Source organism: Vombatus ursinus, unplaced genomic scaffold (genome assembly GCF_900497805.2).
Source record: "Vombatus ursinus unplaced genomic scaffold, bare-nosed wombat genome assembly UNPS02005459.1, whole genome shotgun sequence".
Classification (NCBI taxonomy): Eukaryota; Metazoa; Chordata; class Mammalia; order Diprotodontia; family Vombatidae; genus Vombatus; species Vombatus ursinus.
The window spans coordinates 11,747,452-11,770,999 of record NW_020945237.1 but is presented as its reverse complement, the minus strand read 5'-3'; the positions used below and the strand labels follow the sequence as shown (position 1 = coordinate 11,770,999).

At 35.3% G+C, this 23,548-nt stretch overlaps 1 protein-coding gene across 2 annotated transcripts in view; it reads right to left on the bottom strand.

Annotated features, from left to right (window-relative positions):
- Window positions 1–23,548, bottom strand: part of PLXDC2 (plexin domain containing 2) — a 490,381-nt gene that overhangs the window by 50,765 nt on the left and 416,068 nt on the right. For both annotated transcript variants that reach the window (XM_027847979.1, XM_027847980.1), the window contains exon 10: window positions 1,091–1,151. In XM_027847979.1, coding sequence (XP_027703780.1) covers window positions 1,091–1,151 — 61 coding nt within the window. The remainder of the gene's footprint in view (window positions 1–1,090; window positions 1,152–23,548) is intronic.

Genomic DNA, 23,548 nt, shown 5'->3' with positions numbered 1-23,548 from the left:
CCAGACTGAATACAATTTTAGACATAATTTGACTGAAGAAGGGGCAGCAATATGATCCTTAGATTTTAATGGCTTCCTCTAGGATCTATTGCTACAGGTCTTTATGGATATATTGTCTTTTTGTTACCTCCCCTGGGAAAGATTTAATGTTTTTTAACCTCTTCTATCATCTGGTCTTTCGGTACTTTTTTTTTATTTTTGGATGTCTGTCAACAGTGAATAAAGGAATCTATGACTTTTTTAAGTGATAGTCATTACTTTTATTTACCATCTCTTCTTTAAAACTTGATGGAAAACGTGAAAACATGGAATAATTTTCTTCAGGTCACAGCAGGATATCTACAAGGCCATTTGGCTACTGGTTGGAGGGTGGAGTCCATGAAATCCACACCTCCCTCCTCAGCTCTGCCTACTGACTTCCCTAGATTATTTAGATACCAACTAAAATCCTATCTTTTACAGAAAGCCTTTCCCAACCTCTCTTTTTTTTTTTCAGCCAAAGACAAGGATTATTAAAGATCCACCATATTGGCCAAACTCTAGGAATCTGAGCACCTATGAGCTAGTGGCCAGACTGTAAAAATCTCAGCAGTGGCTAGATTATAAGAATCAGAGCCGTGGCTAGGTTTTAGGAGTCTGAGACCCAACCTCTCCTAATCATAATGCATTTCATTTGTCAAATATTTCCTATGTATCTCATATATAGGTTGCTTTGTATATATTTGTTTGCACATTGTCTCTCCTATTAGACTATAAGCTCCTTGAAGGCAAGGGCTATCTATTATTTCTTTCTGAATTCCTAGCTCTTAACACAGTATCTGACACATAGTAGGTGCTTAATAGATGTTTATTAATTGATCCTCTTTGAAAACAGGGACAGAGAGTTTATGCCTAAAATACATGAACAATCATTTTCTTTTATGTGGTATAGGTTAGCAATGATTGTCATTATTTTTCCTGAAACCTATTGAACTTATAAACTAAAGGAAAATCTTAGTTTTAGTGGTTCTCTTCATTACAGTTCACTATGCAACATAAGACAATATATCCCCAAGAGCTTTGAGCCTGTGCTGTTAAAAGACCTACATACCTCTTCAGGGCAACCACTGTCTACCCAGTCTTGCCGGTGTCTATCAAATCCACTGGAGCATCTTGATACGTAGGTCAAAATGTAATCCATAGGAGAAAGATTCAAGACACAGGAGAGAATGGGGGGGGAGAAGGAGAAAGGGTAAATCATCTATTTTAAAATTTTCCCACTTTAGCATATTAGAAGCTTTCTTGTAGAGAATAAACAACTTGAAAAGTCTAAAATTGTTTAAAGCTTTTCAGTGTGTTGGTCACTCTCTAGATGGACCCATTATTGCAATTACACTCAACAATAAATTCTTGGTCTAAATAACTGGTCTCTGATACTTATTTAAATCCCACTTATGGTAAATCAGATGTGATATTCTCATGTTCACGTACCGAGTTCCCTTGTCCCTTGAAAATAAATATAGGCGCATTTCCACTAAATATCCATATTATAATGATCTCATTATGGGGAATGCAGATATGTATTAAATGAAATGGATACATTGTGCAGACAAAAACACTTAGTGATATAGGAATTCATAACTGGGGATAAGTTGGTAAGATCTTATCCACTCATACCACTGCAGGACATAAAAAGCACAGTGACTGTAATCTCACATGATTTTTCTAGGCATGACGCGTTATTTTTCTTCCCCAGATCACATTCAGCTCCAACACAAATGCCACTTCTTCCAAAAAGCCATTCCTTATCACTTACGCACAAAGTTATTATTTTCTCATCTTACAGCACCTAATGTTTTCAGTTCTCAGAAATTCCTTCAGTTTTCTTATGTTTCTATCTTGTTTCTCCAATTGGAAAGAATACAAGCATTGTGTGGGCAAAGACTGCATTACATTCCTTTATTTCTGTTATTTTCTTCAACACATTAACTTTTAAATTCTAGGTCTTCAATAAATATGGCTATGACCTAGGCTAAGTTTTTGACTGAATTAAAGAAATACATACACTTAATTCTCAAACTCTGGGTACCCAAGGAAAATATGCTCATGGTAGTTGGCTTTTTCATTTTACTTTCCTAATGGCACCTTAATATTACTGCTTTACATATTCCTCCTTCAAATATTTTACTGGGACTTCACTCAATAATTCACTCATCTGTTCTTCTCTCTACTTATTCCTTTGTCATAGATGTTGTGCCGTGGTATGAATGAATATAATTTAACTCAAGTGGAATGAGATACAGCCAAATTGTTAGCAAAAAAAGACTAGATCTATCATTCTCTCCCAAAAGGGCCATTACAGATGGTCTGTTCAGTTCCAGCCATCTGTGCTGAGCAAACTGAAGTAGTGAATAAATACATGGGTTAGAATGTTGCTGAGTTGGGGATTTTCCCTTTTTTTTTTTTTTCTGGCCAATACTTTGGCATATTTAAATTCTGACCAATGTATTTTTGTTGCTCCCCTGGAGGGTTTCTCTGGTGCTTCATTGTGGTGTGCAGGTGATCCTAAGTTCTTAAAATTTATCTGCTGGCAGAACACAAAATCTGACAGGTCCTACCCATGGCTCCAAAGGATCTGGCATCTGTTATTAAAAAAAAAAATCCTAGCTACTCTCAGAGACACTGATCATCAAGATACCCATGAGCCCCCAGGTAATGATTTTTATTTGGTTTTGGCCACAAAAATGCATAAAATCTACCTAAAAGGCATAAAGGTTTTACAAGTCATCCTACTAGAAGGAATGCCTGCATCAATGAATAGCAGAGCTTTTCAAGTTTTAATTTATTGAAAGGCTCAATTTATTTAATTTGAAATCTTTTTTCCTTTCAGTTGTTTCTTCCCTCTCATCTTCCTTCCAGTACATAGCACAGTGCCTGACACACAGTAGGAATTGAATAAATATGTATTTACTGACTCACTTCCTTCTTGGAAAAAAAAACAAAAACTTTTGAATAACGGAAGGTGGCAATTGTCTAGGAAAATGCATCTTGGGAGATAAGTGGTGCAAATTAAATACAAATTATTTTTACAAAGCACCTAAACTTTACTTGCTGAACTCTAGAAGCATGCCAATTCAGTGGAGAATCATGATTTTCTGTTTTATGGTTCAACAAGATAATTTCAAATTTGGAGTTCCATACTATAGGAGGCCTGTGGTAGTGGCCTAGTGGCAATGATTGGCCATGATATGGGGAGCAGTTGACGAGTTTTTGAATGTGTCAATGGGACTTAAAAAGAGATTCATTTAGAAAAGCATAAATTCACACTCTGATTCTACCAGTCGTTTTAGAAGACAGTATAGTATGGTGGGAAACCACTGACTTTGCAGATATAGGACCAAGTTCATAATTCACCTACAGATGCTTAAAACCTATGTGACCTTGGGAAGTAAGTTAAACTTCTTGGCCCTCGGTTTCCTCATTAGGGAAAGAAAATGAGGGGAATTGCCTTACTAGACCAAGGATTCTTACCCTGGGGCTCAGAAACATTTAAAATTATGTTCTGATAACTGCATTTCATCATAATTAGTTGTTTTTTTTTTTTTTTTTTTTTTTGCAATCCTATGTGGTTGATTTTATGCATTTATAGCCATTCTACAAAGGGTTTTGTAGGATTCCCCAGGCTACCAGAGGGTCCAGGACATGACAAAAGTGAAGACCATCTGTATTACATGGACACTAAAGTTCTTTTTCCAGATCTAGATCTAAGATCCGATATCACCTCAAAGAAAGCAGGAGAGTGAAACATAGAACTGGATAGTAAGTCTAAGATACCTAATCACTAAAGAAGCTGCCATTCTAAGCATATGTTGTTGATCAATGGATTTATCATAAGGATTTATAATAAGAATGACAAACCATTCCATTATCTATGCCAAGAAAACTCCAAATGAGGTCACAAAGAGTGGGACATGACTGGAAAATGACTGCACAAATTATAGTTAGAATTTGGTTTACAAATCAGAATTGAAAGCCAGGCAGGATCCCTGTTATTTTGTTCGTATAAAATCAAAAGTAACAGCATTACATCAGAGTGAAGGTGCTGAATTTAGGGAGGTGACTGAAAACCAGCAAAACTGGTTCCCTTTTACTCAGCACAAGACAACTAGTGACAGGGAATTCTAGAAATGAAATGTAAGAATAAAACAATACAATTCAAAGAATTTTAGAGCATCATACAGCAGGGAATACAGGTTTCTATCCATCACCAAATTGGTTGGCAGAATAAAGTTTTATCCTAGATAGATTAATCTGCTAACAGTTTTAAAGATTTCCCTGGGCAAACTGCAGAACCTTGCAGTAAGCGATGGTATTATCATAATTAACAGCCCAGGCCTCCTGGTGTGAGATAACTCCAATTGTCTCTTTTGAAAACTTGAAAAGCATAAATTCATCTGTTTAATGTGCCCTAAAAATCTCCAGAGGGGCAGCTGGGCAGTGCGGTGAATAGAGTGCTGGGCCTGTAGGCAGGAAGACTCATCTTCATGAGTTCAAATTTGACCTCAGACACTTATTAGCTATGTGACCCTGGGCAAGTCATTTAACCCTGTTTGCCTCAGTCTCCTTATCTGCAAAATGAGTTAGAGAAGGAAATGACAAACCACTGCAGTATCTTTGTCAAGAATACTCCAAATGGGGTCACAAAATATCAGACACAACTGAAAATGACTGAACAGCAACAAAAATCTTCAAATTCCATCCTGACCATTCAGCAGTTTGTGAGGACACGCTGGTGAGCTGATATCATATTCTTCAAAGTCAGCTCTAACAGAAAGAAAATTGTTTGGTTCTAAGCAAACCGATCGATAAAACACATAGGAAATGTACGGAAATACAAAGATACAGGGACCTAGAGAGGACATGTCTATCTCAATTAATGAATTAGAATCTTTATGTCACTGCCTCAAGGGACTTGGATTTCAGATTCAGCTTTTAATATGACTTTCATGAATAATTCTTTTGTGACATGGGAATGACAAAATAGATTTATTTGATTAAATCTTGTAATGAATGAGAACATGACACAAGGTGCCATTCACAACTGGAATTCTAAGATGGCGACGGTAAGAGACGATTGAAATTACATAAATAACCCACAGTTAGGACACCGGCTTTGTATTCACAAGAAAACTAATATACTTTTTAAAAATTTTAAAATACAGATTCTTTTTGCTATATCCCAAACTACAATTTGCAATAGGTTGATTCCTATCTTTAGTTTCCAGAATATAATTTTATTTGTGTATTAAAATGGAACCTTCTTAATCAAATTGATATAGAACAGAGCCTCAAATGAGCTGTATTTTTCTCCACTCCAATTCAATAAGACACTGGTTTAAAAGTCCCCAAAGGACCATATTAAGTTAACACTATTATATTTTGCTAATCTACCACAATCTATCAGATGACATGCTCAAAAGAGAATTCACCACCTTCCCCAACTGACCCTCCTCTAAATATCCCTATTTCTGTTGAGGATATCACCACCATCCTAGTCATCCTTTTCTTAGAGTTACACTTGACTCTTCATTCTTTCCCATACTCTGGATCCATTCTGAAATTATATCTTATCCATTTCACCTCCAGAAGATTCTACTTATTACTCTCCTTTTTATTTACTCCTTTACCCTTCCTCTTAAATCAGACTCATATCAACTTTTACCTGGACTAGTTTTGTAATGGGTCTCCAAGATTCCAGTTTCTACTCTTTCCAATCCATCCCATACACAGCTGACAAAATAATTATCCTAACACACATGCAAAAGTCTTCAGTGGTTTCCTGTTACCACTAAGATAAAATGCAGACTCCTTGGACCAGCATTTAAAATCTCCCACAATCTGGTTCCAACCTACCTTCCAGACATTTCACATTGACCCCTCCTCACCTTTACGTTATTCCACATTCCAACCAAACTGTACTGACTTCTAGACATTGTCCAAACTCGACATTCCATCTCATGTCTCCATGATTCTGAACAAATTGTTTCCCATTCCTGAGATGTATACTTTCTAAATCTATGAACCTAAATCCTTATTCTCCTATAAATTTCAGCTCAGCTTCAACCGTCTAGATTGTGCTAGGGATAGAATGCTGGGCCTGCAGTCAGAAAGACTTGAAAGCAAAACTAGGCTCAGACATTTCCAACTGTGTGATCCAGGCATTAAACTACTGTTGGCTTCAAGTTTTCTTATCTGTTAAATGGGGATATCTCTCATGGTTGTTGTAAGGATCAAAGGAGATATTTATAAAGCATTTAGCAAACCTTAAGGTACTATCTATCTATCTATCTTAGTTATTATTGTTATTATTAGTCCTCTCTCTTCTCAAATAATTTTATATTTATTGCTCACTTCATAGATTGTATGCCTACCAGCACTTCAACATGGAGAATGCCAACTCCTGGAGAGCAGGGAGGCCTCAGCACAGGGCTTTTTGTTAATATCAGGTGTTTAATAAGCCCATGCTGAGTTGAATTGATTGATGTTATTTGGATGGATATTAAGAGAACTTCAGAAACAGTTCCATTTAGCAAGAAAAATGTGATAAAAAGGGAATTCAAAAATCATACCCCCTCCTCCCTCCTCTCTCTCAATCTCTCTCTCTTTCTCCTCTCCCAACATATGTACAAGTGTATATGTATACACACACATATATACATACAAATGTTTATACACACACATACATATGTATATGTATATAAATTTATCTGTGATTTAAGGGGCATGTGGAACTCCCAGGAAGGAAAATCTTGGTACCTAAGCTGAACTACAGATGAATAACATTGCACAACTCATCATCTTAGAGAGTTGCCCAGAGTCATGAGCGGACAAGAGATTTGTTCAGAGTCACACAGCAGTATAGGCCAGAAGTGGGACTTGAATCCACTTGAATTCCTAATTCTTAGGCACTATTTTCTACTCATGCCTCTGTACTATACTCCCTCATGAAGAGACTATAATGGGTTAAAAAGATAAATCATATGTTTTACCTAGTTTAAAATGAGTTAACAGATATTAATGAAACTATCTGATTATGAGTATATGTCATCACTATGTCTTAAAAAAGACATATACACACACATACACAAACCCTTCACAGATGTAGAAAAGCAGTCCAAGAATGCTATTCTGAATTATTATATAAAGTTAATGACCTGCGAAATTCCAAAAATTCAAGACAAATATCTTAGCAGATCATCTGATGGTCGATGTTGCCCAAACAGTTAGTCACAACGGTAATTTGTATGTGTATCATGGCATGACATCTTTATGGAAAAAAACCAATTATATACTGGGTATAAAATGCTCTTGAAATATTGTAAAAGCACAGGAAAAATGAGCTTCCAGCTGAAATGAAATGGAAATGGCTTAGAAAGCTGGCTATATTTTATACCAGAAATTATGGCAAATAGGTGAATGTATATAGAACACGTATAGTATAGTATAGTATAGTATAGTATAGTATAGTATAGTATAGTATAGTAATAGTATAGTATAGTATGGTATGGTATGGTATAGTATAGTATAGCATGGTATAGTATAGTATAGATATACACTTCGTACATAATACACTCACAGAACCCACAAAGGAATTATTCTTCTTGGCCTAAAGGGAAGTTAAATCTTAAAAATTAAGTAAGGTAAGACAATTATTATCTCAACTCAAATATTAGTTAAAAGTTCCTTTTCAGGTGGCCTCTAGGATACAAGTATAGGGCCTGGTCACTTTGTGGAGGTCCCCTCAAGTTACTCTTCTCTCTTCTAAAATAGATTTAATTGTTACAAATAATCTGAAGCTTCATGAAAATGAGACTTGCAGACTCCTGGGGGTAGAGCCAAGATGGTGTAGTAGAGAATGCACTCAACATAGCTCTCCCAGCATTCTCTTCCAAACAACTTAAAAATAAGGTCTCAAATAAAATTCTGGAGTAGCAGAGCCAACAAAAGGTCAGCATGAGATGCTTTTCTAGAGCCAGACAACTTAAGAAGTTGGAAAGAGAGATCTGAGACATGGAGGTGGAGGAGAGCACAGAGCCCACCTGCATAGAACAACTGTGCTGGGGCTAGGTGAGGACAATAGAAGAAGTAGCACTTTTGGGAGCTTTTAAGTCAGAGATGATAAGGGGATCTGGAAACTGGTCAGAAAAAGATTACAGGGTACCCCTCTGCTAGCACTGAATGTAGGACCTGATGCTGTTTGGCAATTCCATTGCCTATATCCACTTCCAGGGCATAATTCAAGGGCAGAAAAATGCTTTTAGGCAAGAGGGAGTAGGAACCCTGAGAAGCAAATGTTTGGCAGCTCTATTGCCTATATCCTCTTCTGGATCACAGTTCAAAGGTGGAGAGGGGCACTTTCAGTCAGGAAATGGATGTGTTTAGGGGAAGTATCACTTCTGGCCCCAAACGATCAGGAACCCTAGGGCACACCTGTCACAAGGGCAGAGGAGTCCTGAAGAGCAGTATTAACTGCAATTCCAAGGGATCAAAGTCTCTTCCTGAGCATGAACCACAGTGCAGACCAGGAGAAGAGTGATTACACTTCTCCCTATATCATGGTGCATTAGAAGCACCAAAAATTTCCAAACACCCAGAACTAGCTCTGAAAACAGCAATGCAAAAAAGCCTGAAGCTTGAGACAGCGTACTCCACTCTACCCCCATCCTGGGAACAGAGCCCAATGTGAGCATAAAGTTCCAAATAAAAAAAAATAGGTTAAAAAATGAGCAAACATTAAAAAAGATCCTGACCTAAAAATCTATTATAATAACAGGGAAGATCAAGACACAAACTCAGAAGAAAACAATAAAGTCAAAACAACTACAAGCAAAGTGTCAAAGGAAAAAAATGTAAACTAGACATAAGCCCAACAACTAGAAAAACAAAAACAAAAAAAAAATAGAAATTCTGAAAATCAAAGGAGAGATTAATAAAATTGAAAGCAAATTAACAAATGAACTAGTAAGTAAAACTAGGAACTGGTTTAATGAAAGAATGAAATAGATGAACCATTAGTTAATATGATTTTTTTAAAAAAGAAAGAAAACCAAATTACCAGTGTAAAAAATGAAAAGGGTAAAGGCACCTCCAATGAAGATGAAAATAAAACAATTATTAGGTGTTATTTTGTCCAATTATATGCCAGAAAAACTGACAATCTAAGCAAAAGGAATGGAGATAAATATATATATAGATAGATAGAGATATAGATAGATAGATATATCTATGTATCTATCTATCTATATCTATATCTATCTATCTATCTATATATATTTATATTTTTTGGTGAGGCAATTGGGGTAAGTGACTTGCCCAGAGTCACAAAGCTAGTGAGTGTTATGTGTCTGAGGCTTGATTTAAACTTAGGTTCTCTGAATTCCAGGGCTGGTGCTTGATTCACTGCACCACCTAGCTGTCCCTGGGAATGGATATTTAAAAAAAAAACAAAAACAAAAACAAAAATTGCCCAGATTAACAGAAGAGGAAATAGACTATTTAAATAACCCTATCTTAGAAAAAGGAATTGAACAAGCCATCAATGAGATACCTAAGAAAAAATCTCCAGGAGCAGACGCATTTACCATTCTACTTTTAAGGACCAATTAATCTCAATATTAAATAAACTATTTGAAATAATGAGTAAAGACAAAATTCAAAGAAATTATTTTCACTTCACAAATACAATTTTGATACCTCAGGCAGGCAGAGTCAAAACAGAAAGAAAAGTATAGGCCAAGTTTGTGAATGAATATTATTGCAAAAAAAATTTAAATAAAGTACAAGAAAGGAGATTACAGAAATATATCACAAAGATCATACACCATGACCTGGTGGGATTTACACCATGAATGTGGGACTGGTTCAATAGTAGTAAAACTATCAGCATAACTGACCATATCAATAATAAAAACAGTAAAAATAATATGATTCAGTCAACAGATGCAGAAAAGGCATATGACAAAATAAAACACCCATTCCTATTAAAAACAATAAAGCAAAGGAATGAATGGGATCTTTCTTAAAATGATAAGTAATATCTATCTAAAATCAAGAGCAAGCATTATCTCTAATGGAGGTAAGGTAGAAGCTTTCCCAATAAGATCAGCAGTGAAGCAAGGATGTCCATTATCACCACTATCACTTCATTTATTTATTTTTTTTGGTGAGGCAATCAGACTTAAGTGATTTGCCCAGAGTCACACAACTAGTTAAGTATCAAGTATCTGAGTCCAGATTTGAACTCAGATTCTCCTGAAACTAGGGCCAGTGCTCTATACATTGTGCCACCTAGCTGCCCATTATCATTCGATATTTTACTTGAAATTCTAGCCATAGCAATAAGACAAGAAAAAGAAATTGTCAATAAACTCACCTAAATCATGAACATTTCTATATACTACCTACAAAAGACATCAGGAAGAGAAAGAAATATTCCACTTAAAATAACAACAGACAATATAAAATATTTGGGAGTATATCTGCCAAGTCAAACCCAGGGATTATATGAGCAACATACACTTCACACAAATAAAGACAGATATAAAGAAAAAGTAGAAAAAAAATCATCACTCATAGATAGGCTGAGCCAATATAATAAAAATTAATTCAGTGCCATGCCAAGCAAACTACCACAGAATTGTTTTATAGAGCTAGAAAAAGTAGTAACAAAATTCATCTGGAAGAATCAAAGGTTAAGAATATAAAGAAAATCACTGAGAAAAAAAAATGAAAGAAGGCAGCATAGGAGTTCCAGAATTCAAACTAGATTATGAAGTGGTAATTATCAAATCAATCTTGTATGGGCTAAGAAATAGAGTGGTGGATTAGTGGTATAATTTAGGTTCATAGTATACAATAGCAAATGACCACAGCAATCTAGTCATTGATAACCCTAAAAATCGAAACTTTTAGGGTAAGAACTCACCATTTGACAAAAATTGCTGGGAAAACTGGAAAGCAGTTTGGTAGAAAGTAGGCATAGTTTCAGATACCATATAGACATAAAACACATGCAGCCAAAATTAGAAGGAAAACAGGAAACTAGGGAAATTTATGGTGTCTCTGATAAAGACCTCTTTTCTCATATATATAAGGAACTGAGCCAAATTTATAAAAATAAGAGCCATTCCTCAATAGATAAAGAATCAAAGACTATAAACAGGCAGTTTTCAGAAGAAAAAAAATCAAAGCTATCAATAGTCACATAAAAATGTTCTAAATCACTATTAGAGAAATGCCTATTGAAACAACTTTGACATACGATTTCACACCTATCAGATTGGCTAACATAACAGAAATGGAAAATGAAAAGTGCTAGAGGGTATATGGAATAATTGGGACACTAATGCACAATTGATGGAGTTGTGAACTAATCCAACTATTCTGGAAAATAACTTGGAACAATGGTCAAAGGGCTATAAAACTATGCAAATCCTTTGACTCAGCAATATTCTAGGCATGTATCCCAAAGAGATCAAAGATAAGAGAAAAAGACCTATTTATACAAAAAATATTTATAGCAGCTCTTTTTGTGGTGGTAAAGAATTAGAAATCGAGGGGATGCCTATCAATTGGTGAATGACTGAACAAGTTGTGGTATATGATTGTGATGGAACACTATTGTGTTATAAAAAATGACAAGCAAGATGGTTTCAGAAAAACCTTAGAAGACTTATATGAACAGATGCAAAGTGAAGTGACTGGAACCAGGAGAACATTATCCATAGTAATAGCAACATTATAAGGATACTCTGAGACAATAACTCAAGACAATTCCAAAAAACCTATGATGAAAAGTACTATCCACATGCAAAGAGAGAACTGATGAACTTTGAATGCAGAGTGAAGCCTACTTTTTAAACTTTATTTCTATTGTTTTGTTTTGTTTGTGTAACTCGTAACATGGCTAACATGGAAATATGTTTTGTTTAACTTCACATGTATAATCAGTATAAAAATATTTGCCTTCTCAAGAAGGCTGGATGGTTAGGGGAAAAGAAGAGAATTTGGGATATAAAATGTCTAAAAATGATTATTTAAAAAGTTTTGTATGTAAGTGGGACATAATGAAATAAAAATAATTTGAATAAAAAAGACTGACTTGCAATTTGATGACAATATAATGTTCACAAAGATAAGCTACCTTTCAAAGCAAATAATAGGTTCCCGAATCTTCCTACAAGAGGGTGGAAAGATACAGGAGGAATCTTTTCCACTAATAAATATACTTGGTTGCTACTTGCTTTTTAAAGTTTTGTTGTCTATTAATTACAAGCTACAGAATCAATGAAGAATATTTAAGAGATGAGATTAAGATAATATAAGATACCTTGATACAACTTAATTATCACCATCATCAAGTGGGCTAGTTTGAACAACACATAGAACTTAAAGAATTTTTTAACCTCCCTCAATGATCAAATCTTATCATATTTCATATACTGTTCTTCTTATACTTAAATTTTATTTTTATTGTGAACTTAATTGTTATCAGTAAATGCAAACAGAACAATATAAAAATGAAAAAGAAAAATGACTGATTAAGAAATTATGAATTTCTGTCATATATATATATACATATACATATGATATATTTTAAGGGGTATTTATCTATATGATTATTAATATTAATGATATGGATTAGCATTTTCATAGTGCTATGGAGTTTGCAAAGCACTTTAAAGATGTTATCTCACTTGATCCCCTGAACAATCAGGGAAATAAGTACTATTATTACTCTGATTTTACATATGAGGACTCTGAGGCAGAGAGAGATTAAATGACTTGTCTAGGGTCATTTACTGCTAAAAATTTTCTGAGGTCATATCTGAACTTAGATCTTACTGTCTAGTACTCTATCTACAGTATCACCTAGCTTCTCAGATATAAAATACATCTATATCTATATCATCTATACCTATTGATATAGATGAAATTTTAAAAAGTAAGAAATGTAATAAAAAACTGCTATATGTTTATTATTCTTTTCTCCCTCTCGCTTGTTACCCCCCCCCCCCCAAAATCTTTGCAATTTATTTTTCAGTCAATGTTTGACCTCAGATTTTTTCCTCCTTGAGAGACTTCTTCTAAAAGTCCTACTTTATTTTTCTATTTATAAATAATATTGTTGGAATAGTAAAAGCAGCAATAATTATGCTAAACTGATCAAATGCTTTTTTCCAATGTTGGGCTTAGATACTTTCTAAGCAATAGCAACATACTTTAAAAAAAAAAACCTATTTCCATGATTGATTGAAGTAACAAAGAATACTCAGCAAAGACTCAAACTGATTTTAGAAATACATTTTTACATTAATGTAGACCTAATGAATGAAGAAAGAGAATAGTCAATTATAAGACTAAGAATTATTATGCCCCTATAAATCTTCAGATAAGAGCTTAGAATGAAAGTTTGACAAAGCAAATGCTAATGACCCCAAAGCTTTAAGTTAACTTCATGGATGTTTTTACCCCGGGGGATGGCTAATGTCCCTGGTACATTAGAGTAGGCCACAGCTCAGCACATAATTTACACCCACATAAAAATTACTTAAAAAATTCCTTGAAAAGATGCCCAAGAAGTGTTGATCAATTATTTTGAAGTTGGAAAAGGCCATCTGGCTCACAAGAGTTGCTCTCCTTTGATTTACAGAAGTATCATTTTTTAAGGGCAAGCCAGCTTCTAATTTCATGGAAGCATGATGGTTTAATAATGAAATTCTCACTTTTGAGGTAATTGCTAAATACTCTGAGTGCATATTCATATAACTATTGGAAATTTCTATTGGTTTAGGACATAATGTTATATCAATTTTAAACTAGTTTTCTTCATTCAAGACTATATATTTTAATTTTTATTTATTTAATTTTTAATTTATGGAATAAAACAAGTATTTCCATAACATAGTATAATAAAAAGGATGATTGCACATAAAAATATAAATCTACCATGTGCAATTTGCTATTCCTTTTAAACATATAATAAAGTTATCATGTACATTTCTTCCCCCCCCCAACATCCTTCGCCTTTGACTCTTGGAATCTCTCATTTCCTTCAAGACTCAGCTTAAACACTGTTTTCTTCAGAAAGCCTTTTTTTTGTTCTCCCCGATACTCTCCTCAGCAATTAGGTGAAATGTCCCAAAGTAACACTGTATTAATTTTACATATTCTGTCTATATTCTTTTATGTGTATACTTTCATCTCCATGAAAATGTCAGCTCTTACTTGTATGAACTTATGCAGAGAAGAATCAGGAGACTACTTTATATAACACTGTAAAGACAAATAACTTTGAAAGATTTAAGAACTTGGATCAATGCAATGAACAAACATGATTCTAGAAGACTAGTAATGAAGCATGCTACCCACCTTGTGACAGAGAAATGAGATAGAATGTGCTACATACATATTTAGACTAGGTCTATAAAATAATTTATGTTGTTTTACACAGCATATTTTTACAAGGATTTGTAAAAAAATTTTTCCAATTTTTTGGGGGAAACTAAGAGTATGCTTTTTTAAATTTAAAAATAATATACTTTTTTTTAAAGAATGTAAGCTGACTTCTGGGGGTAAAGCCAAGATGGCATAGTAGAGAACCACTCAGCCAAGTTCTTCCTACATTCCCCTTCAAATGACTTTATAATAACACTTCAAATAATATTGTGGAGTGGCAGAGTCCATGTATATGAAAAACCCATAATGGGACTAAGTGGTGTCGATAGATGCAGCCACAGCTTTGAAAGTTTTCAAGCCAGAAATGGGGTATTTACCTGGCAACTGGTTAGAAAGAGATTACATGTTACCCTTGTGCTATCACTGAATGCAGAACGTGATGCTGTTTGGTTATGGAGGGGAAAATTGTGTGAGGTTGCTTGAACCTCAAATATAAATTGGTTCACCTCTATCTCTCTGTCTCTCTCTTTCTCATAAGTCATGGTATACGAATGTAATAGAATACTATTGTGCTATAAGCAATGATGAACAGGCAGACTTCAGAAAAACCTGGAAAGACTTAAATGAACTGATGCGGGGTGAAATGAGCAGAACCAGGAGAACATTGTGCATAGTAACAGTCATATTGCACAATGATTGACTTTGATAGACTTAGCTCTTCTCAGCAATGCAAGGATCTAAGACAACTCTAAAAGACTCATGATGGAAAATGCTATCCACATCCAGAGAAAGAACTATGGAGTTTGAACACAGATGGAAGCAAACTATCTGCTCTCCTTTTATTTTGTTTTGTTTCTTCTTTCTTGTGGTTCCTCCCATTAGTTCTAATTCTTCTTTACATCATGGCTAATGTTTCGTATTACTCATATTATGAATGTATAAATAGAGCCTATATCAGATTGACTGCTATCTTGGAGAGGAGAGGGAGGGGAAGAAAATTTAAAACTCAAAATCTGATGGAAGTGAATGTTGAAAATTAAAATTAATTAATTATTAAAAAAGAAGTCAAGAAGATAAATAGAATCTTAGAAAATGCAGATATAATAGACCTCTGGGAGTAGGGGGAGAAAATGAATGGGAATAGAAAGGAGTATACCTTTTTTCTCATCTGTTTATGGCATCTTCACAAAAATTGATCATATATTATGGTATAAAAATCTCATGACCAAATGTAGAAAAGCACCTCCTTCAGACCACAATGTTATAAAAATTACTTTTTATAAAGGGTTATGAAAGCATAGATTGAAAATTAATTGGAAACTAAACTAATCCTAAAGAATGAACAGGTCAAAGAACAAATAATAGAAACAATAATTTCAATAAATAGAATGACAGCAATAAGACACCTTTTCAAAATTTGTGGAATAAAGCCAAGCAAGTAGAGGAAAATATATCTCTCTAAATGTGTACATCAATACAAGAAAGAAAGAGCAGATCAATGAACTGGGCATGCAACTAAAAAGAAAACTAGAAAAAAAAATAACTCCCCCCATGAAACACCAAAGTAGAAATCCTGAAAATCAAAGGAGAGATTAATTCAAAGGAGGAAAACCAGAATGGCTAAGATTCTTGAATTTGCTCTATATGTAGTTTTGTTGGAGCAACTGGGGATGTTTAGCTTCAAGAAGAGAAAACTTGGGGTGGGGGACATAATAGTTATTGTTAAGTGCTTTAAGATTTACCAAGGGAAATCACTGACCATTAATTTATTGATTGTTAGCTTACTTAATACAATAATTATCAATTACCTAGAAACTTTATGTCTTATGTTTTTCATTCATTATACTGAGGAGGAACTCTGCCAATGTATGTCTTCATCTGCTCTAAAACTTACATAGAGAGTTGTCTGGATATATTGAGAAGTGAAGTGACTTGTCCAAAGTCACAAATCAGTTTGTGTCAAGAGCTGGACTTCACCTCAAGTCTTCCTAGTTCTGAGGCTGGCTTTCTCTCTACTATGCCAAGCTGCCTCTTTTAATACTATTGATAATAAGGGAAATGAGAGACAGTGGGCTTAATTAATCTCTCTCTCTCCCCACACACACATACATATAAAAACAAATATATATATATATATATATATACACACACACACAAATATATACATACACACATATGTATATAAGGCATACACACATACATAAACATATGTACATATATCTATATACATGTGTGTATATGTGTGTGTACATACATATGTGCATGTATATACACATATATACATATGTGTATATAATGTTTATTATCTCCAGACTCCAAATTTTCTCAATATCAAAATTCTTATAGTCCAAAACAAAACCACGTCTATTTTACAATCAGCCCAGTTTGCCCGCTGCAGCTTTGCCTGGGGTTAATGGTTTCAGAGATTCATCCCCCCATGATATTCATCCAAACCTGTTTCCAGATCAGTGTGCTGAATGATTGTTTGATTTGTGACATATTTACTGGAATGGCTCCTTGCTCCAGGATTAATTTCTGCATTTTCATATTGAGCTGCATTTCCTGACCCATTCACCCAAGCAAAGTAAAACATTGTGAATATGTCTATATACTTTCCTAACTTGGTTTGCTTTTGTTTTTAGCATCTGAAAATAACAACTTTGCTAAACTGTATTGTTTGTTCCCTTTACCAAATAAGATTTTTTAAAATTTTTTTCATCTTTGAGAAATGCTAGTTTTGAAAAAAAGACCTGCTTCCTAATGAAAATAATTATTTGTTTTCAGAGGAATCACTGCCACAAGATTGCATACTGAATTGAATGCTGGGCTGGAAGCCAGGAACGTTTGAGTGCAAATGCTTCCTTAGATACTTAGCACCTATTTAGCCTATGCAAGTAATTGAACTGTTTTGCCTCAGTTTCTTTATCTTTAAAATAGAAATAAAAATTCACAAGACTATTTTGAGAATCAAATGTGATCTCGCATATAAATTGCTTTATAAACCTTAAAGTGCTATATAAATGCTAGTTACTTTTTTTAAAAATTACTTGAAATTCTAAAGTTATTCCAACTTCAGTTATTTGGGCAGCATTTAGTACAGCTGATACCTCATGTTTGTAAACTTCAAGGGGGTAAAATGAAATGACTTTAAGTGTCATCAAATCACAGAAATATTGCTGAACATAAGTTTTTTAGATCTGAAAACTTAAGGAGTATAAAAAAAGTTGAGAGTTGCAGTAATAGCTGGGGATTGAAGACTGGGAGATTTTGATAGAGATAACCATAACTGACTCATTGTGTGGCCACTCCATTATTTCATTAGAATGTAGGGAATGAGCACATTTTCCTTTCTCACACAAGGGGAATCTTCCTTTGAAAGATAGATATCTTCTCTCAATTAAAGCTTTCACCAAGTGAAGTGAGGTAGGGATTCATGATTAAAGTGGAATTCAGGGAAAGCAGAGCTCAGAAAGTGAAATCTCAATTAATTTATCAAGTTAGGAGTGTAATGAACCAAAAAAAGGTAGAAACATCCAAAGATTTATGGTTCTCAGAAAACCGCAGTGACATTGGCTTCAAAGTTAGGGGAAGTATTCTATTTCTTGCCTGTGTCTTTTCTAGTGCAAAGTGAAGTCAATACAGCTGAATCATAAATTGGCTAAACAAATCCGCAATGCCAGAGTACAGAAGGGGATAATTAGCACTCATGAGAAGCCTCATCATACATATGCACATATTGATTGTGCTATTGGGAAGTAGAATCTAAACATATAATTATTGCATGATAGTTCTAACCAAAAATCAGAGGAACGGGTGAACTTTTCTCAGGTGAGAAGTGAAAGATATCAATTAAGCTAGGAAGTGCACTTTTCCAATTTTTACCTAAAATCCTATAATTAGCTCTCTCTTAAGTTTCCCTTTGAGTTTTACAAAGTACTTCTATCCTGGTAGCAATGTGAGGTAAATAGTGTCATGTAGATTCCTTTCATAGACAGCAAAAGTGAGCGTCACAGAGACTGAGTAAGCGGTGGAGCCCAGGTTTAAACTCAGATCTTCTGGTGCCATGTGTGGGTAGTGTCTGCTAACCCACTCTGCAGCTTGAGCTGAAATTGTGCCTGTTGTTAAATGAAATGGCACAGGCAGCAGTGTTTCTTGGCCTCCATATCATCAGACAATGCAATGGATATTTCATTTAAGAACTATTGATTGTTCAGTTCTCACTGATCCCTCAAGTTGGGAATGGTCTGTCCTTTCTCTGTCCATAAATAGGATTTTCTCATGTTCTCATTATATTCTCTTCTGAACTGTAGTTACATATTTATCAAATAATACCATGTATGTAGGAGTATATTGTTATGCAGCTGAAGGGAAAAGGGGAGACAGAGACAGAGACAGAGAGCGAGAGGGAGAGAGAAAGAGAGAGAGAGAGAGAGAGAGAGAGAGATGGCAGATATGTGAAAGTGAAGGTGATAAGGAAAAGGATTCCACAATGGTGGATATTTCCTCTGGGACAGAATCTCAAGAAAAGGAAGTGGATGGTGATACTAAATTTTTAAGAAAAGAAGGAGTAGGCCTGAGGGAGCTCATGGGTTGGAATGCTTTGTTCTTTTCAGTCAATTAAGAAGAGTAGGTCAACTTCTAGAAATGTGGATCATGGGAGTGGTTTGGGGGTGAGAGGAGAGAAGGAGAATTGATGCAGTTGGGAATGTAATAGTCAAGTAAGGTTAGAGTTACAGAATTCCCAAGTACCAGATATGGTAGGTAGTGCAATTTGGAGATAGCAGAGTCTAAAGTATTAATTTGTCCTAAATATAAGGGTGTTGATTGCAGTTTTGTGGTCAAGGATATTGAGAAATTGGGATGATAGGATGTGAATCTTAAAGTCCCTGAGGATGAGGAAAAGGGATGGGGTAGAAGAGGAGATAATTAGCCAGGTGCCAAAGAAATTAAGAGTTATGAGAGTGACTTAGACATTAGCATAGAGCAGTGACAATGATAGAGAAGAATTATTCTAGTCTAATTGTAAGGAGCTCAAACATGGAAAGGTCAATGAGCGATGGTAGAGATGGAGGAACTTATACCTTCTGCCCCTGTGAATGAGAGGGAGGTGTGGATGTCTTGGGAAAGGGTTACATGAGATGTAGGTTCTTCCAGGAAGAACTAGTTTTCAGTTATAGATAGGAGATAGAAGGCATGTTGTTTAAAACAAAAAAATTAAGAGTTTAGGAAAGCTTTTTTTTTTAAGTAATGAAGTAGTTTTAAAGGTGCTGTAGTGTAATGCTCAGGAAGGAGATGGATGAAACACAGAGGGTTTGGAGTGTAATGGGGCTGATTAGAATAAGGCCACATATTGGAGAAGAGATAGTGCGTATCTATGTGATTCATCTACTAGGCTGAAAGTTCCCTGAAGGCCAGGTACATATATCCATTATATTTTTAATTTCTGCCAGTGACTAAGATAGTGATTTGCATAAAGTCAGTGCTTAATAAATTGCTAAATAAATGACAGAATGCCTGGATTCCTCCTGAAGGTCACACATAAAGAGTAGCATAAGACCTGAGAACTGAGATTATAGTCAGAGGAGGTGGCTACCACAGTATAGGAAAAAATGAAGAGTACGGAAAGCTGATCCTTATCACTTCCCTCCGCCTTCCCTTTCCTTTTCTTAGGTTGCAGAGTTCTCTCCTCACTCTCAAGGGATCTCCAGAGGCCTTAAATTAGGTCACACTTAAGGACCTAAAAGGCCACATGTTCCCCACCCCTGCCTTAGGCTATTTAATTCCACCCCATCCCCATTTTAGGACACCACCCAGACTAGTCCTTTATGAAAAGTACTCTAGGCTCTCAAAGTACCCTTCCCCACAATCAAACCTACTCCCTTAATAAATATGAATAGTACAGCTTAATCCTATCTTAATCCACTGACAGGTAGGGCTAAAATGGGTTCATGTTTGTTATCCTACAAACTGGGCCACTGTTAGACTTGAGCCAAGAACTACATTTTGGTTCCTTGAGTCAAAGGGCCATAGGTCAATCTACATTATATCTTGCACAGTGCCCAGAATTTGACCAACAATAACAATAACTGATCATTAACTGGTATTTCAAGATTTGTAATACGCTTTTACACACATTATCTTATTTGTGCTTCCCAAGTTCTCCATGAGATAGTTACAATAGGTAGGTGGATATTATTTTTCCCATTTAATAGATGAGGATACAGGCAAAGAAAAGTTAAGTGACTTGCCCAGGGTCACACAACTGGTAAGTATCAGTTGCAAAATTTGAACTCAGGTCTTCTAGATGTTTAGTCCAGCCCTCTATCCACTCTATGATTAGATAGACAGATTGTTTAAAGAGTAGGCCATATAACCTCCTCTAAAATTAATCAACTTCAAACATTATCCAAATCAATGGATATAGACCCTCTCAACTTCTGCAGGTACCAAAATTGGGATCATTAAAAAAAAAAAGCTGAGATTAACTCAGATAAGATTTTTTTCTTTCTTTCTGGAAATACAGGTTCCTTGTCAGTAGCCAATTTTGCTACCATAGCAGAGCAGAGATGAGAGTTGATTCTTCTGGGAAAGAAAAAAACAAAACAAAGTAAAACAAAACAAAACAAAGTAAAACAAAACAAAACAAAGTAAAAAACCTCTCTGACAGCACACACATGGCCACGAGTCATAGACCTGGAACTCCCGAATTAGGCAACCATTGGTCCACAGAACTGTAACAAGGGCCCACAGCTCCACCTTTGGACTTGCCTGTTCAAAGGAAAAAATGGACTTGAATTTCTACCAAATGCCATAATATGGGGCACCTCCAAAGCTCATATGAAATGGAGAAAGAGTGGAATGCTTACTTTTGCTTTCCTTTGAAATAGGCAGGATGAAGCCCCATGTCAGTGGGTGTGCTGTTTAAGTGCAATATCCAGTGGGTCTGCTAGTGAAAGATTTTTTCACCCAACAGTACCTTGTTTAATGGCTCATGGCCAATGTTAGGGTTTTATCTTCCCTAGGAGAATCAACAATACATGAATCAACTCTCACCTCTGTTCTAGTCAGATAGCAAATTTGGCTGCCAGCAGAGAAGTTACAGATTCCGAAAAAAAAAAAAAGCTGGCTCATCAAAGAGAGGGCTTTATGAGACTTTATTTTATTATCATTCATGGCTCTTAGAAACTTACTCTATGAGTAAAGAGCATTGTGGGAGATGCAAATATTATAAAGGAGAGAGCCAGAGGAGAGATAATTTCTGGAAGGAAAATAACAAAGGAGGTTTTTTTGTTTATTGTTACATTTTTTTTTTTTACATAAATACTTTTATTCAAGATTAAATGGGATTAAGACCAAAACACATGTTCAGAGTAAGTCTCATTTGCCCCTTCATCTTGGGAGGCCTATACCTAAGATAGCCAAGACAAATGATATCTTATTTGGAAAAATAAATATCTATGGGAAAAGATGATACTGCCCGAAGTGTGAATCTTGTATAGTCCTAACTCTTGTCAAGAAAAAGGGCAAAACAAAACAAAATAAACAAACAACAGAAACCCTTAGACAATTTGAAGAAGTTGAGATTGGAAGGACTGAATTTAACCAGAGAGGCTAGATACAACTGGATAAGGAATTTTTCACTAAATTACGATTTGCAAAACAAATTTGGCCAATGATACTTTGCTGCAGGAAATGTATTCATGGAAGTCATAAATGCAACATTCCAAGGTCAAGAACAAAGGTGGTTGGAGAAGGGAAGAGAACATGCATAACTCTGGCAAGGACCAGAGTTAACCAGGGGACAGACGTCAGATGTTGTTCAAATCAAAGTAGTAGCTATGAGAAAGATAACCTTTTCAAAGAACCACTGATTTCATCAGCAAAGCAGCCTTGGGCAAAGGAGCTGCTTCTCCTAGTATAGATCCCCACCTTTTCTGAAATTTATGGTGTCCCTTATCTTGGGGGCACCAAGAGGCCAAATGATTTGTTCATGGTCACACATCACATGTGTATTCAAGGTAGGATTGGAACCCAGATCTTCCTGACAGCTAGGCTAGCTTCATCTATTACACCACAAAGTCTTAATATGCTATGAGGCTTAGTTATGCGTAAGTGCTTTTCTTTGTTACAAGGAAGGGTTAAATAGGGAGCAGGGTAGGGATTAAGGGGAAATAATTGTGGTGAAAAAACAAAAGACATCAGACAAAAAACTTAAAGAAAAGACTTAAAATGATAAAATTAGACACTGATGGGTTCATGGGGCATGGGCAAGCTCATTACATTCATGCAGTTATTAAGATGGATAGCATTGGGGCAAAATGCACTGAATTACAAGGCTCCTTATACTCACTGACTCTGAGTTCATCACTAAAATTAAACCAAAAGGATTTTATTAAAAGGGGAAAAATGTTGCTTTTTGTACAAAAAAAACCCTACGATTGCTTCACTTGTACTAGTGAAAAATTGACAAGAACCTGTGTGTCCAAGGATTGAAAGAATATTTGAATTTTTTTTTGTCATATTGAAAAAGAAAAAAAAAACACCACAACATAATCCTTCGATTTGTTTTAGTTGTGGGGGCAAGGGTGACCATTTCTAGATAGCTCATTAGAATGAAATTTTTATCCTGGAAAAATAATAGTTGGTATTTATATAATGCCTTTATGGTTGGAAAAGCATTTCACCGAACGATGTTATAAAACTGCTACACTAAATCTGTCCTGTGTTTGACCCCTGTCCTTAATCTGTGTTTGCTTCTGTGTCATAATTGCTCTTTTCAGCCAATCTTGTTAAATTAATTTGCACACTTGCTCAGGTAGTGTGATCCAGTGGAAAGAACATTGAACTTAGAGTCAAGATGACCTGGGTTCAGATGCCAGCTAAGATGCTCGTTGTGTGATCTGGGCAAGTTTAACCTCACTGAGCCTCAGTTTCCTCACATGGAAAATGAAGGGACTGGATTCTATTACTTCTATGCTCCCTTCTAGCTCTAAATCTAAGATCCTATAATTGTGTAATTTAGATTATCCTCTTCTGTGTGAATTAGGTGTTCACATCATTTGGGCCTAAAAACATAACCTATTTCATATAGTAACTGCAAAAGCAAGGAATT